Below are 17,340 nucleotides of genomic sequence, written 5' to 3' on the forward strand. Positions count from 1 at the left end.
GATGAAATTACTTTTGTCAGACCCAGACAAAATAGGGCTGGGAAACCTTGAAGGAGAGGAGGCTCATGCTTACATGTCTGAGATAAGAACTGTATCCAAGGACTTTCTAAGAAACCTTTCCATTCTTTAGGCATTTCCTGCTTTGATAAAATTTATCATTAGTTACTCTTTAGGACTGCAGTAATTCAGATAAGATGATTTTGGGAAAACACTTGCCCAGTAAGGGCCTCTCCACCTATGAACTGACAACGACTCTGGTTTTGAACCCCTGGAACGAATTAACTCTGTTTCTAAGTGGCTTATTTAAATCTCTTTTTGTTTTTTGCTAATAAAAGCTCCCCTTATCCTTTCTTCACCAAATGCACTGGTGGCTTGCCATTTTTTAGAGATAATTTTCTCTAGTATCTTTTTGTTTAGGTTGACAAAATAAAATATTTTGAAGAGATTAATTTTTTCCAGATTATACAAAACTGGATTTCAGTAATAATGTTAGTTCCTTTTTGAAGACACAGACAGCTCTAGCCAGGGCTGAAGTGAAGTGGCAGATAGCCTTCAGGATCTGTCATAGGGAAGTCACATTATACTGAGTAATTTAAGGATTAGTCTGTGTTTAAGAGGAGCGTAATGTGAGGTGATCTTGAACTGTTGGGTAAGAAAAATATGAAGAAGAATGTTACTACCACTGATCTAATGCTGAAAATGGCTTCCTGTTGTCAGAGAACATGTAAAATATGGATTTAGCAATTAGAGTTTAGTCATGGATGATTTTGGAACAATTTATTATTTATAGCACTGAGGGACATTTCATTTACAAAGTCACCATTAAAACCCTTTCTTTTTTTGCTTTTAACTATCATTTATTACTTATTTTTGTGTTTTACAGAAATTATTTCATTTTCCCATCTGTCTATGGAATCTGGATGTTCATTCAGTGATAAGTAGTAAGTAGGTAAGTAAGGATTTTTTTCAGCACAAGAATTATGTGAGTTATACTTTAGAAAGATTAGCATGATTGTTATGTGGGATCACTAATTAGGTTGATAAGAAACTGGAGGCACTTAGTAGATAATGACTCTAGTCCAGCTGAGAAGTAATGAGGACATAAACCAGAATAATGACAATGGAGACAGAGAAGAGGGGATGAATTTGGCTGTTTGGGTGAGATGGATATAATTAAAGGCCAAGTGATATGTCCATTTTAGATGGTGGGTTTTGGAGTTATTGAGGTGAGGCAGGGTCTAATCAGCTAGAGACATTCTACTTGAAAGTAAGCTTTTATGAAATGCTAAGTATAATAGGAAAAGAAAGTTCATAAGTTTGGTCATTCAGACTTGGCAGTAGGGCTCAGTGGAGGGAGTTAGTGGTTCTGGCTTAGAATCTTGTCTGCCACTTTTCTCTGCCTGATCTTGGGCAATTTAGCTACACAAACTCTTAACATTCTCCACTGTAGAATGTCCATAATAATACTTTTCACCTGGAGCAGTTGTGTGACTTAGAAGAATACATGTGCCTAGGTCAAAATGAGTGCTCAATAGATGATAATTATTGTTCTTGCTATACTTTATTTGCTTTAATCATTCTCATTCTCTCATGCATATAGTTTTCCAGTGGCTACCTGATGTGTTATATGATATCACAACAGGTTGAATGCAGAAGCAGCTATGAGAATCCAGCTGTTCTTCTATGTGTAAGGCTGGCGGTGGGCACGTCTCCCGTCCCCTCCCTGATGGAAAAAGAAGAAGCCCACGAGACCTGCCAAGGACAATGCCTGCAAGGCCCAGCTAAGTTAAAGGACGACCACACCTGGATGGTTACCCTGATAAGAGTCTCAGTTCCTGGAGTCCACACATACCACCGGCCCCTCCTATTTCTCAATACCCGCCCTAAAACTGCAATGGAAAATTTCTTGCTCTTCCCACCGTAAATCTTCCTGCCAAAAAAAACCCCACCCCCAGCCCTAAAAACATATATAAACCCACTCAAAACTTCTGGGTGATGCAACTTCCCGGGTCTCTCTCTCAGGGCCCATAAACCTCGCCCGGTAGCACCCCAATAAAGCCTCGTTGCTTACCCCTTTCAACTCTGCTTGTCTTTCTTTCTCTGGCGCCGGCCAATCCAAAAAACCTTACACTATGAAGCCAGGCATTAAAGAGATTTGCAACAATTTCAACAATGATACTCTTTTCACTAAATTTTTATTTTTGGGAAACAATCATAAAAACAACAGTAAAAAAATACTATGTCAACATGTAATGAGTTTATTATTGTCATTTCAAAATGAATCTATGAATAAAATATTTAAATATTTCTGTTCTCATTTTAATACAAAAATACTGATAGCTATCACCCACATAAACAAACATCTCTTTGGGGTCTGCAATAAATTTTAAGAGTGTAAAGGGGTCCTGCAACGAAAAGATTTGAGAACTGTTGATTTAGAGGCATGAGAGTGGGATCCAGTAGGGTAGTTTTAACTTTTAGGATCCAAGTTCCACTGAACATTTTAATAAATTTGGTTTCCTTTGTGACAACTGACAAGTAGCTGATGAAGAAAGAGTCTGGTAGAGGTGAACTGGGAGGGAGTGATAGATAAGAGGTTATAGCTGAGGGCTCTGCGGGAGATGATAGGTCTGGAAAGCGTGGTTTTAAATAGAGCTAGCTTCTCCATGCAGTTCTTTCCACTATGTTGTACTGCTTCCTAAGAGTGTTTTAGGATATAAGATTATGACAACATATTCTAAGAGTTACTTCTTTTATAGGCTTTTTAAAAAATATAATTTATTTATTTATTTTTTTGAGGCAGAGTCCCTCTCTGTCACCCTGGCTAGAGTGCCGTGGCGTCAGCCTAGCTCACAGCAACCTCAAACTCCTAGGCTCAAGCTATCCTTCTGCCTCAGCCTCTGGAGTAGCTGGGACTACAGGCATGCGCCACCATGCCCGGCTAATTTTCTCTATATATTTTTAGTTGTCCAGCTAATTTCTTTCTATTTTTTAGTAGGGATGGGGTCTCACTCTTGCTCAGGCTGGTTTTGAACTCCTGAGCTCAAGGGATCCTCCCGCCTTGGCCTCCCAAGTGCTAGGATTACAGGCCTGAGCCACGGCGCCTGGCCTTTTATAGGCTTTTTATCATACTTTTGGCATGCAAAATGTCCAAGGGGGACTATTCCTGGAAAGAGTCTAATTATAACTGCAGAAAGCTATTTCGTCACCTGAGACTTTGAACTGAAGATCAGCTGACTTAGTTTAAAACTATTCATGTTCCAATCTGGTTTAGTATAGATAACCAGCTCTGGGTCATCTTTCTTTAAAGCCTCTCTTTAAAGTCCTTTAGGGAGGGGCTTTTGTTAATTGGGACTAGTTCTTTAGGAGTAAGATTAAAGTGATAATGTTCTTTCTCCTCTCTTCTCTTCTTTTAAAATGGTTTAGAGAATTTACTAGTATTGATTGATAACCAGTGTTCTCAGGTTAAGGGGTGTGTTGTTATCTATTTTCCTGTTTGTGCATGTTAGTCATGGTCTGAAATGGAGTGTTTAATGTTTTCAGATACATTGTCTTTTCCTAGCCCTGAAATTTTTCCTTTGCAAAAGAATCTTGTGAAACATGAAGATTAAAGGCTTAAAAAGAAACAAAAACAAAACTCCTAAATTCCAGGGTAAAATTTGCAAAATAATTCTTTTGCATTATATCATTCATGCTTCCAAAGGTTTCAGTTCTATGCAACCTGATTCTTTTCCACCATTTGTAAATTAATTGAAAATAGTTTGCTAATTGCTATTGTTTCCTCAACAGGGTTGCCACATAAAATAATGGACTATTCCTATAAATTCCCAGGGTAAATTTGAATTTGAGATAAACAACAAATTATTTTTTAGTATAAATATGTCCCAAATATTGCACAAGACAATACTTATACTTGCTAAATTTGGCAATTCCATCTAGGCACAAGTAAGTAGGTTCGTCTTAGCATTATATAGAACAAAGTATGCATTTTCAAATGGTTTTGCAGTTAAAGACAAAAAACATAATTTTCAGGGTGGAACAAATACTAGTTGGAAAACAGTGCCCCTTTATGTAAAAAAGAGTTCCAAAACAAGTACTGGTCTTGCAATTCAAGTTTTGCAGCTTAGCTTGGAACACGTTCCCTTTTGACTACGGATAAATTGGCTCCACCCAGCTGCTGAAATGTGATACAAGTTGTAACAAAACCGGAAGTTGGCTAGGCTGCCTTCGCTTCTCAAGGTAAGTGTCCCTTTCTGTTTCCTTAACGGCAAAGCTCTTTGCAAAGTGTTTAAAAATTGAATGCAGCTAGGTGACAGAATGGAAAGCCGGCGCCTGTGCTGACCGGGCAGTCGGCGAGGCAGGATGGATGCTTTATTCACAAACTGTGTTCAGGAGCTTGAATTGAGCTAATGAGTGCTCGCTAACGAGTTAATAATATGTCCCGTGACTAACGAGTTTAATCCCAAGAAAAGGGTGGTTACAAGAAGAGACGTGTTTGGGATCTTGAAAAGCATCAACCTTATTCTTGCACGATTTCTTTTTAATTTTAAATTTTAAATCATGAGAACTCCCTTTTATATTTAAACCTAATGGCATAATTACCTATATGAAGGTTACTTAGAGCCTTATTTGGTTTTTAAAGTGTCTTTATTTAGAAGTCTTAGTTCCTTCCACCAAACCCTGTTGTGCCATTAGAATTTCAGAATGGGTGTGGGTGACAAAGTGTTACCTCTTCATTCAGTTTTTTTGCATGCATCTTGTCATGCTACCCTAAAGGCAAAGGAGACTTCTCAAATTGTAAATGTATTAGGAATATAGCTTAACAAAGCTAAACTTTTCAGTTTAGATATTTTCTTTTGCCTCTGAATTAAAAAAAGGTGCAGATTTGAGTATTGTACTTAGATAGTACAGAGGTGGGAGGTTTAAATTTGGTCTGTTGGCTTACTGAAAACAAAAGTTAGACTTTTTAAACGCTAGAGTGAATTTTAATCAGTCATTTAGTAAGCTAATGTGTTGATTCTTTTGGTAGGATGTACCCTCTGTTTCATGCCTGTCTATTTACTTAATGTCAGGTTTCCTAGAGATTTAATTAAAAATCACATTGCACAGGTACTGTGCTTGCCAGAATGAAAGGAGATCAATGAGTAGGACACCTTTGCTGCTATCCAGAGGTTATAGGACAAGTCACCACATGTGGCAGAAAAATGTGATCAAATTTTTTATTGGCAAAACCCAAAGCTTATGGAGTCTCTGAGAAGAGAGCAGTTACACATCAGGTTGATGGAAGTAGGCAATATTCCAAGGAAGGAAGGTGATATTATATGGAATGCCTTGTTTCTGGTGGTTATTGTACTAGATGTTTTCTAGATGTTATTTTATTTAATCCTCATGTGAGCCCTTGATATTGGTGGCATTGTCTCTAATAAGCAAGGAAACTAAGGCTCAGTGAGTTTTAATACTTTGACCGGGGGTCATTAGGGTAGTGCCTGCTGGATTACATTATATAAACGGACTGATTCAAACCCATCTCTATGAGATTTCAAAGTCCATACACTTCACTGTATAATAGGACATAGAATTTGAAGTTTATTAAAACAAAAACAAAAATTGTAAAAGTAACATATAATGTCTGAAAATAGAAAAAAAAATCTAACCACCTTAAAATCTATTTAATGTATTTCTGTACAGTCTTTACATATGCATACTTTGTAGTGTTTTTTTTAAATTATAAAACACTACAGGCTTTAAAACAATATGTACAATATAAAGGGCATTCAAGAGAAGAAGTCCACTCGACTTCCCATCCTGAAAACACATGCTCTCCTAAGGGGTAACCACTGTTGAGAACAATTAGAAGCATGTATAGAGGTTTTTTCTTTTAATTTTTCCTTTTAAGTAATACATATTTTGGTAGAGTCCATATCGTTTTGCAGTTTGCTTCAGTGTGGCATGAGCATGTATCCTCTTAAGTATTAATACATGCAGATTTCTGTCTTAGGATTTTTGTGAAATGAGCTAATACTTGCAAAGTACTTAAAACAATGTCTAGCTCCTGGAAAGCACTTGATAATTATTAGCTGTTGTCTTTGTCATTATCTACTCTATTTCATTCTTTTTAATGGATATATCATATTCTATAGTTTGAGTATAGCATAGTTTATTTTTGTAACCACTTAAATTATCTTAAATTTTTGCTATTAGAAATAATTCTTGCATAATTGTGTGGGTTTTTCTGTAGGTTAAATAAATTTAACCTACAGGATAAACATATTTTTAGTTTAGTAAAATATTGTCATGTTTCCTCCAAAAATGTTGTGACAGTTTACTCTCATTGCTGTGTATGGGTGCTCATTTCTCCACATCCCTGCTTACATTGGATATTATAAGCCTTTTGCATATTACATGAAATGATAGGCAATGCACATTTTTTACATAGTTGAAACATAGTGTACAGATATTTTTGTATCTATTTTTTTCCATTTAACATACATCCATTTTTACATGGGTAGGAATTTGATAGGTGGAAACATAGGAGTCCCGGTTTGAAGGAAGAACTGGAGTAGAAAAAAGAGAGGAGCTTACTCCTGGAATAGCAAATGGTACAGTGTCATCACAGTATAGGGAAAAAAATCCTAGACATTTGGGTTGGGCAGAAAAGTACAAAACATTAAATGTCTAGTGCTTTTTCCCTTAATTTAGTAATTCTTGGGAAGCTGTCGAATGTTTTCGAGGCGAGGAGAGATATGCTGAGAGTTGTGTTTTAGGAATATGATCTTGTGTGGAGTAAAACAGATTAGAATGGCCATACAGAAACAGACCAGCTGAGAGTGTTGAGAGTGTTTCATGAATGTGGGTGACAGGTAAAGGGGGCTTTATACTTGGAGGTGGTGGCAGAATGAATAACATCACACAGATGTAATAGAGAGATGAAAAGTAGAAGAGAGATGCAAAAGGAATGGGGAGGAGCATGGGAGGGTGGAGGTAGAATCTGCAGAGTTTGTCTGGAAGTTGGCATCCAAAAGAGTATTTGGAATCAAATCTTTAGAGTTTGGAGTTTTACATCCTGCTGATGAGAAACGTAATGACAGGCCACCATCAGATTAGGAAAGTCTTGTAGGTGCAAGAACTAGACTGGAAGAAAAGATGAATTTCATTTCAGAGAAACGGGGGAAAAAGAAAAGAGCCAAGAGTAAAAGTCTTGGGGATGGATATCTTCATGTAAGAGACATAAAGAGGAACCAGACTTAATGAAAATATTTTTACAATGACTGTTTTTTGAAACAGTTTCAGAAGGTATACAAAGACCATTTCTAACATTTGATCTTGGTTCTAGTTAGACTGCACCTACTCCCCCCAAAAGTCCATTCTCACTTTTTTTCTTTGTACTTCTATTCTCCTATTGCTCCAATTCAAATCCTGCTTGTTCAGAATCCCTTTTCCTCCATAATTATTTACTTACCATGTCAACCTTAAGGGTCTGATCTAAAGCTGTGTGTAGCTTAGTGGTTAAAACCCCAGAAACTAGGTCAGAGACCATACTTTTTACCACTCATTTGTTGTGACTTTGACAAGTGTCGTAATCAGTGTCCTATTTTACATATTGAGGACAATAACACCCCCTACAGTTCGGTAGGTTATTATGAGGAATGCATATTCAGTCCTTGATATGATGTCTGATATGTTGTAAGCTCTGGGTAATTGTTAGTTCTTGTATTATTCTTTTCTTCCATCCCTGTACATTACTATAATGAAATGCATTTTTTTTCTATTGTGTCCCTGTGTGATCATAAGCAATATATATTTTGTATAACCTCTGTTAGCTTTAATTTCCATACCAGTAAAAAACCTTCATTTATTTCTTCCAAGGATTAGAGATGATACATGTAAAGCACTGACTATGATGACTGGAATAGAGCAGGCATTCAATAAATGCTATCATCATTAAGTTATAGATTAATGGTATTTGCTTCTGTTTCATTGATTAGTTTTGAGTATTTAGAGAAGAGGCCATTCCACTTAGCACCTAATTTTGTTTTGAGGACCAGGTTATTGTGAGAGCCATATGGAATGATCTAGATGAAACCTCTATAACATGTAATAAGATATTTGCTTCCAATTATTTTTCTAGAGAATGAATAAAGAAAATGAAAAAATTACTTGCTGATGATATAGGTAGGGAAATCAGGAATAGATTGTAGAGTTTCAAATTACTTTTTTTAGTGGTTTTCTTTGCCCTTTCCTTTACTTTGTCTTGCTTTCACTCAAACTCTAAAATCTTTTTTTGAAGGCTTTTCTACTATCTTAAGTTGTCAGATCTGACAGATCTCAAATTGGTGTTCAATGTGCCATTTTTATTGCTCTTTGTTTTTTAGAACCTTCTTTGAAAATGTCATAACTCCAGTTGTTAATTTAAAAAAATCATTTTTCTCCATACTTCCTACTGTGAAAATGGAGTCTGATACATTTTTATCTGGGGAAGTGGAAATACTTGACCTATTTTTCAATTTCCTTATAATTTGAGATTCAGCTCTCAAGGTCAATTTAATTTTTGATGGGGATGTTTTCTATGAAGGCAAAGTTAAATTACTGGAAGTAAGGGGAGCAAATTTTCTGAATTATTTTAGAAGGCTTGAACAAATAAAATACAGATGCAAGAAATATGTGAACCACAGTAGTGTTCAGAAAAAATGAGCACATATTGGCGATATGACAAGTTAATAGTGATGATAAATAATGACAGTGACCACTTATTGAGAGCTTATTGTTTTTATGCATCTATGGATTTTACATCCATTCGTTCTGTAGCTTTAGTTCTATGAAAGGAATCTGAATATTGCCACTCAGATTCTTACAAAGTGGACTCAATATTATGGACTAGGTAGGCTGATTTAGATTTCAACCTTTTTCACTATATGCCTCCACTCACATTGTTCATTGTGAAATGTGCATCCTTGCTGGACCTGCTTTCCACCCTCTGTTTCCAAGTAGGGAACAATGATGTACAGTGAAAAGAATATGGATGTTGCATTTAGATTTTGACTGTAAATCCTAAAGGTATACATAATTCAGGGTGCATTCCTTAGCCTCAGTTGATTCTCATTTCTAATATGAAGATAGTATTTGGTTGTTGTAAGGATTGCATCAGATGTATCTAACTGCCGGATTCTCACCAAATGTTTGTTTCTTTTCCTCTTTGTCCACGCTATGTTCCCTTTCTTCCCCTCTTCTTCCCCTCTACAATAAAACTGTAATCTTTGTCATAGAAATTTCATTGCTTTCCATATGTGTGCTCAGTCTTAACTTTTCTGACTTCATCCATCTCCTTATCCTTCTGTTTGTTCTACTTATTTTTGTAAAACTCTTTCCACCTAACTCAGCCACTCAACAAGTGAACACCTATTTCCACCTCTATCCTAGTCACTCTAGGTTTTTGGTAACAGCACAAAGCCCACCAGTTTTGTTCCAGATCCTAGATGAAATGCTGAGCTTGCAAATGTGCTGTGTCTCCAAATTAGTTTCTAATTTAGCTTGAAATTTCAATTCTATTTTCTATTAATAATAGAAGCAATATTATAATGGTGGTCCTGCTTCCAGGCCAAAAGCCTAGAAACAAAAGCATGTTTAAGTCATAAATTAATTAAAATTCATTATACTTGTACCAAAATAAAAGAAAATAATAAAATGAAAAAATATTCTGTAGGAAGTAGCAGTGTACCTTGAACATTATAGAATGTAATTGATGGAAATTCTACAAAGAGCTTACAAGTGCTTTAAGGATTGCAGTGTTTTAATATTATGGTTAATTTTTTTTCTTTTTGGAGACAGAGTCTTGCTCTGTCGCCCTGGGTAGAGTGCAGTGGTGTCATTGTAACTCAGGCTGGTCTTGAACTCTTGAGCTCTCAGCCTCCCAGTGTACTAGGATTACAGGTGTGAGCCACCATGCCAGCCTAATATTATGGTTAATTAAAAAAAAAAACCCTTTCTATTACAGAAGATACTGTGAGAATGCTAATTTATTAGCTATATTTATAGTTTTTTTTTAGGCTCACACATGGAATGAAGAGAGAATAAGGCATTTTCCATTGGATAAACCCATCTCCTATCCCCCAAAATCCTCCCTGTTGTTTAGCCTGTTTGTTCTTTCTTTAGTTCTGAGAACTTTCCTTTTTTACTGAAATCTTTGAGACTTCTAATTTAGAACTTGATTCAGGGCTAAAATTTAATGGTCTATGTATGCTGTACAGTAATGTTTTTCAAACCATAGGTTAAGATCCGTAGGTATGTTGTGAAGTAATAATACAGTAGGATGTAAGCAGCATAAAACAAAAAAAGGAAGGAATGTAAAATATATAAATTTATAATATATGATAAAGGTAAATAATGTGTCTTGAAATGTTTGTTGGCTCATAATGTAAAAGTATTTCTTACCTTGGGTGTGGTAAGAAATTAAACACATCGCATATAGTAAAAAAATTCCCTTTTCCAAATTATTAAGATATTTTGTAGCAAGATATTTTGGTCAAGTTTTTGCTTTTATGCAGCTCATTCTTCATAATTAAGGATGCCTCATCACCTCACACCTACACATTAAGTGAGACATTCAATGCATGCTTACACATATCTTGAGTAATGTAGAGTGGGTGTTACTGGGCTGAGTCCCCACAGTTTTTTGTGTGCATGTTAACTTTTGAACTCCTTTGATATCTTGATTTAAAATCAATGACTAACAAGAGCTAGAACTTGAATACAATATAACTAGACTTAATACATTATTTTTTAGCTTAATCATCTGACTTGGTTTTAAAAGATGCGTTTTCCTCAATTTTTTCTTATTCTCACGTTTTTAGAGTCACACAATAAAAATACATTTAATGACTAATTAAATGTATTAACACATACTCCTTTTTTTTTTTTTGAGACAGAGTCTCGCTCTGTTGCCCGGGCTAGAGTGAGTGCCGTGGCGTCAGCCTAGCTCACAGCAACCTCAAACTCCTGGGCTCAAGTGATCATCCTGTCTCAGCATCTCGAGTAGCTGGGACTACAGGCATGCGCCACCATGCCCGGCTAATTTTTTCTATATATTTTTAGTTGTCCCAATAATTTCTTTCTATTTTTTTAGTAGAGATGGGGTCTCACTCTTGCTCAGGCTGGTCTCGAACTCCTGACCTTGAGCCATCCTCCTGCCTCGGCCTTCCAGAGTGCTAGGATTACAGGCGTAAGCCACCGTGACGGGCCCCACATGCTCCTTTTTCTAATGATTTTCTTACATCTAAATATTTTTCAATTGTATTCTTCTTGTTTTATCTGAATTTTACTTTGTTGTAATAAATGTATTGATTAATATCACTGGTCTCTGTGGGCCACAATCAATAATAATTACATTTTCATCTAAATATTAATATAAAAATTTTGTATTATTATAATAAAGAATATACTTGTTTTGAAGTTTTATCTTTATGTGAGATGTTTATAGAATGTGGTGTAAGCAGTCATTATACTCTTTTATTAAACACCTCTCTTTTAGGCAAGAAAGAAAACCACATAAATCTTAACAGGTTTGGGAATATTTCAGTTATAGAATCAGGATGACCTCTCCTTTAATGTTTTAAGATAATAGGTCTAAGCTAGACGCAGTGGCATGTGCTTGTAGTCCCAGCTACTCAGAAGGCCGAGGCAGGAGGATTGCAGGAGGACAGGAATTTAAGGCCAGCCTGAGCAATGTAGTGAGACCTTGTCTGTTTGAAAAAAAAAACAAAAAAGATCTGTTTTTGTCTTCGGCTGACAAAATGCAAGTTATGATCTCTTTTGTTTTATTCTCCATATTGTATACACAGTGAAATGTGAATATTAACAATTTAAAAAATCATACATAATAATTGGTAGTTTTTCCTATGCTGGAAGGATGACCTCATAATCTAATAAGCGAAGTTATTATTATTACTATTTTATGAAGGGGGAGGGGTGTGAGGAGGGGGTTCAATTCCGCTTTTTTTTTCTTTGAGACAGAGTCCCTAGAGTGCAGGAATGTCATCGTAGCTCACTGCAGCCTTAAACTCCGGGGCTCAAGCGATCCTTCTGCCTCAGCCTCCCCAGTAGCTGGGGACTACAGGCATGTAATAAGATGCCCTGCTAATTTTTCTATTTTTTAGTAGAGAAGAGTCTCGCTCTTGCTTAGGCTGGTCTTGAACTCTTGACCTCAAGCAATCCTCCCGTCTCAGCCTCCCAGAGTATTAGGATTACAGGCATGAGCCACCACGCCTGGCCAATAAATTACTATTGAGATTCTATAATTTTTGCTTAAATGTTTCTATGAATAACTCTTATTCTTTTTCCTGTCATAATTATGTGATCTGTTGGTAGAGGTTGGCTAATGAATTAATGTAATAGTTGGAATCTTAAAACATTAACTGGAAAACTTACCATTAGCCATTATAATGAAAATAGAACTTTATCTTGAACAGTCACCATTTGACAAAGGACAAAGATGTTGCCATTGTACATGTCCCTCTCTGACCTTGTTTGTCATATTTTCCTAAGGAATGACAGACTGGTGGTGTTGTCTTAATCACTTCCCTTTCCTGTCTTATACTTCTTGCTCAGATAATTCCCAATATGCTTTTATACTTTGTTTTCCTAAAATCATAAAATTTTAGGGTTGAAGGTGACCTTGAATTTCTTCTGCTTCACTAGCTATATTTTGTATGTGTTGAAACTGAGACTGAGAGAGATTTAGTGACTTGGTGGATATTATTCAGCTACTTAGTGCATAACAGAGCCTGGGTATCAAGTGTTGTTTCCACTTTCACCTGACAGGAAGTCAGTGCCAACTACAATGTGTTAAACTGAACCAGCTCTACCCACTATGCCAGTCTTTTTTTTTTTTTTTTTTTTTTTTTTTGAGACAGAGTCTCGCTTTGTCGCCCAGGCTAGAGTGAGTGCCGTGGCATCAGCCTAGCTCACAGCAACCTCAAACTCCTGGGCTTAAGCGATCCTACTGCCTCAGCCTCCCGAGTAGCTGGGACTACAGGCATGTGCCACCATGCCCGGCTAATTTTTTCTATATAGATTTTTAGCTGTCCAAATCATTTCTTTCTATTTTTGGTAGAGACGGGGTCTCACTCTTGCTCAGGCTGGTCTCGAACTCCTGACCTCGAGCGATCCACCCGCCTCGGCCTCCCAGAGTGCTAGGATTACAGGCGTGATATGCCAGTCTTTAGGTGAGTGGCACATCACTGCATTTAATATTCTTAATAAGGGCAAGATCACATAGTTTAAACTGTGCCCACGATCCTCTCCAGTGTATCCTTTCTGGACCCAAAAGCCAGTCTAACAAAAAGACTCGGAAGTCAGGTTTGAATAAAAAAAATCCCGTACTGCTCTCCTCATTAGCAGTTATTTTCTTAAATATTCTGTTTCCTATAGTAATCAACCATTTTCAAAGTTATGCTTTTCCTCTGAGTCTTCAAAGAAATCTTCTGCTTCTCTTATGCTATAGATTTTTTCAGATGCCTTGATTGTTTCATTTGTTTCTTTCTCTCATCCATGTAACAAAAACTTTTGTACCCCCTTAACATATTGAAATTCAAAAAAAAAACTTTGAAAGGAAGGTCTTAGTTTCCTCATTTTTCAGGTAAGGAAATGGAGGATTAAGTGATTTGCCCAAAGTCTCATAGTTGGTAATTGATAGAGCTGAGATTCAAATCCAGGTCAGACTTTACGTATCACATTCTTTTTTGTTATGCCTTTTGAGAATATGATTAGCTAAACATTGAAAGCAAATAGTTATTTAGAATTATAGTCTTGTGGTGTTAAAGCTTTTATATTTTACTTAATTTACATCTGAAAATAATGTGCTCTTAATCTTCTTTTTGAGATGGCAGTTCCTGGGTTTACACTTGGTGCCTTCATAATCCTGTTGCTCATTAGTTCTGTGGCTAATTATCCCAATGGAAGAGTAACAAAGTCATGCCATGGAATGATTCCTGAACATGGTCATAGTCCACAGTCTGCTCCTGTTCACAACATTTCAGTGAGCCAGATGACGTTCAGACCAGGAGAGAAGATTGAAGGTACTGTGCTGGAATTAATTTATTTACATTTTGAGTTTCACTTTTATACTGTTCATGAATCTTTATTATTATTGGATTTGGACTATTTCACTTAAATCTATTCACTTGTTTTTGTAAGATACTATCATATCATACTTCCTATTTTTTCTTTAACTATTACAGGTGACTGTATTACTTAAGTTGCATGTAAACCCGTTCAGAAACCCATTCAGAACAAGTTTTAAAATAAATTTTTATAACTATTTAATATATCTTTATTTGTACTATTACCTCAATAGAAGAGAAAAAGAAAGTTTATTTCTTTTTTCCTTTTTTTGTGGTGGTTCTGTCACTTGAAAGAAAGTTTATTTAATCTTGTTTAAATTATAATAAACCCTTGTCTTTCTTTTTTTTTTTTTTGAGACGGAGTCTCACTTTGTTGCCCGGGCTAGAGTGAGTGCCGTGGCATCAGCCTAGCTCACAGCAACCTCAAACTCCTGGGCTTAAGGGATCCTACTGCCTCAGCCTCCCGAGTAGCTGGGACTACAGGCATGCGCCACCATGCCCGGCTAATTTTTTCTATATATATTTTTAGTTGTCCAGATAATTTCTTTCTATTTTTAGTAGAGATGGGGTCTCGCTCAGACTGGTCTCGAACACCTGACCTGGAGCGATCCACCCACCTTAGGCTCCCAGAGGGCTAGGATTACAGGCATGAGCCACCTCACCTGGCCTGTCTTTCTTGACATAATGTAATCTTAGGTTTCCCTGAACTCTCTGGGAAAGTGTAGGTTGATTGTTAAAGGTCTATCTATAATAGCATTTTGCAAACTGTATTTTTTGCAACTCTAGAAATACAAAATATTAATAGGTACTAACAAAAAGGGTGTATGGAGAAATAAATTTGGAATACCCTGTGTGATATATAATATACCTCTTAGAGTTTCACAGTGCACAGTGGGGTATTAAACACCCTAAGGGATTTGCAGTAAAGAAACAAGTTATTTACTTTCATCTAGCATTTTTCAAACTAATTTAACCCTATGGACTGCTGCTTGACCATCACCTACTTTTTTTCTCCCTCTGTGGAAGGGCTATTAATATCTCATGGAGTGAATGTCCTATGGAGCATAATTTAGAACTTCTTTATCTGTAGGATGATTTCTACTCTTTTTTCTCCAGGCGTAGTTTTGTATATGCACACTTGCTTCTAACTGTGATGTACCTCCTCTAAACATTCCTCTACATATTCCTTTTTGGGATATTGCTAAATCTTTTAACTTATCTTTCTGTCTGTTTCTCAGTTACTTTGTCAGGGCGACCATTTAAAGGCTTTCTCCTAGAAGCTCGTGATGCTGAGGATTTGAGTGGTCTTCCTATTGGCTCCTTCACATTGAATAACAGTCAAGTGTCACAGCTTTTGACCTGTGAAGACATACAGGTTTGTGTTCACAGTTGACCCTTGAATCATGCAGGGGTTAGGGGTGCTGGCCCCCTGCTCCCCGCCTTCCTCTACATAGTCAAAAATCTGCATATAACTTTTGACTCCCCCCAAAACTTAACTGCTAATAGCCTACCGTTGACTGGAAGCCTTACCCATAACATAGTCTATTAATGCATATTTTGTATGTTATATGTACTACATCCTATATTCTTACAATAACGTAAGCTAGAGAAAATAAAATGTTATTAAGAAAATTGTAAGGAAGAGAGAATATATTTATTTATTAAGTGGAAGTGGATCATTATAAAGGTCTTCATTCTTGTCTTCGCTTGTCTTATGTTCTTGAATAGGCTGGAGGAAGAGGAGAGGTTGGTCTTACTGTCTCAGGGTTAGAAGAGGTGGAGGAGGTAGGAGGGGAGGCAGGAGAGGCAGGCACACTCAGTGTAACTTTACGGAAATACGTTGTAATTTCTGTCTGACATTTTTGTTTTTTCATTCTCTAAAAATGTTGCTATACAGTACCAGTCCTTCCACTGTTTGCTTTAGTTTCAGTGCCATTATCATAGAAGGGTCTATGTTGTAAAATAAGTCAAAAGCAGTCATGAATAATGAGAGCCCTTCTGCTAGCTTGTTTAACATCAATTTGTTTTCTGGCGCTGCTTCTTCTACATCTTCTTCCTCATTGTCTGGCACTGGTTTGGAAGCAGTCATCTTCATCAAGTTATCTTCTGTTAATTCCTATGGTGTGGTCGTAAAACCTATGAAGTCATGCAAAACATCTGGATATATTTTTTTTGTCTAGCAGGAATTTATTGTTTTGGGCTTGATGGCTTTCACAGCTTTTTCTATAGCAATGGTATCTTCACTGGTGTAATCCTTTCAGACTTGCATGATGTCCTTTCTCTCTTCCATAAAGTACCATGTGTAATGAGCCTTAAAGGTCTTTATGACCAGGGATCTAGAGGCTGAATTAGAGACATTGTGTTTGGGGGCAAGTAGACAACTTTTATACCTTTGGTGTTGAAATCATGGGGTTCTGGGTGGCCAGGGGCATTGGCTAATATAAAAAGAACTTTAAAAGGCAGTTCCTTACTGGCAAGGTTGCTTCCTGACTTCAGGGACAAAGCATTGTTAGAAGCAATCCAGAAAAAGCCTTCTTGTTGTTCAAGATTTCTCATTGTACAACCAAAAGATGGGCAACTGGTGTTTATCTTTTCCCTTCAAGGCTTGGGGGTTAGCAGCTTTATAGATAAGGTCAGTGTTGATCATAAACTCAACTACATTCGCACAAAACAGTAGATTTAGTCTAACCTTTCCTGGCTTAAATTCTGGTGCTTGCTTCTCTTCCTTGCTAATAAATGTCCTCTGTGGCATTTTTTTTTTCTAGAATAGGGCACTTTTGTCTGCATTAAAAACCTGTTCAGGCAGATATCCTTTCTCCTCTGTGACTTTCTTAATGGCATCTGGGAACTCGTCTGGTGCCCCTTGGTCAGCAGAAGCTGCTTTTCCTGTTATTTTGACCTTTTTGTAAAGCCAAACCTCTTCTTAAAAGTATCAAACCATCCTTTATTGGCATTAAATTCTCCAGCTTTAGCTCCTTCACCTTCCTTTTGCTTTAAGTTGTTGTATAATGACTTCGCTTTTTCTTGAATCATATTAGAGTCTATAGGTATGCCTTTTTTTTTATAGCAATCCTGCACCCACGTAAGAGCTGCATTTTATTTTATTTTATTTTTTAGTTTTTATTTTTTTTATTTCAGCATATTATGGGGGTACAAAAGTTTAGGTTATATGCATTGCCCTTCCCTGCCGCCCCCCCCCCCCCCCAGTCAGAGCTTCAAGTGTGTC

At 36.8% G+C, this 17,340-nt stretch overlaps 1 protein-coding gene and 1 long non-coding RNA gene across 2 annotated transcripts in view; both read left to right on the forward strand.

Annotated features, from left to right (window-relative positions):
- Positions 1-631: 631 nt before the first annotated feature.
- Positions 632-1,617, forward strand: LOC123634684. Its single transcript, XR_006733979.1, has 3 exons — positions 632-649; positions 884-949; positions 1,601-1,617. It is a non-coding gene; the product is annotated as an uncharacterized LOC123634684 (long non-coding RNA).
- A 2,607-nt stretch (positions 1,618-4,224) lies between these two features.
- The window catches only part of FRRS1 (ferric chelate reductase 1), a 45,339-nt gene continuing 32,223 nt past the window's right edge, over positions 4,225-17,340 (forward strand). Inside the window, exons 1-3 of the mRNA XM_045546416.1 lie at positions 4,225-4,239; positions 13,874-14,069; positions 15,353-15,489. Coding sequence (XP_045402372.1) covers positions 13,874-14,069; positions 15,353-15,489 — 333 coding nt within the window. The 5' untranslated portion in view covers positions 4,225-4,239. The remainder of the gene's footprint in view (positions 4,240-13,873; positions 14,070-15,352; positions 15,490-17,340) is intronic.

The sequence above is a fragment of the Lemur catta genome, chromosome 3, assembly GCF_020740605.2.
Source record: "Lemur catta isolate mLemCat1 chromosome 3, mLemCat1.pri, whole genome shotgun sequence".
NCBI classification, from domain to species: Eukaryota; Metazoa; Chordata; class Mammalia; order Primates; family Lemuridae; genus Lemur; species Lemur catta.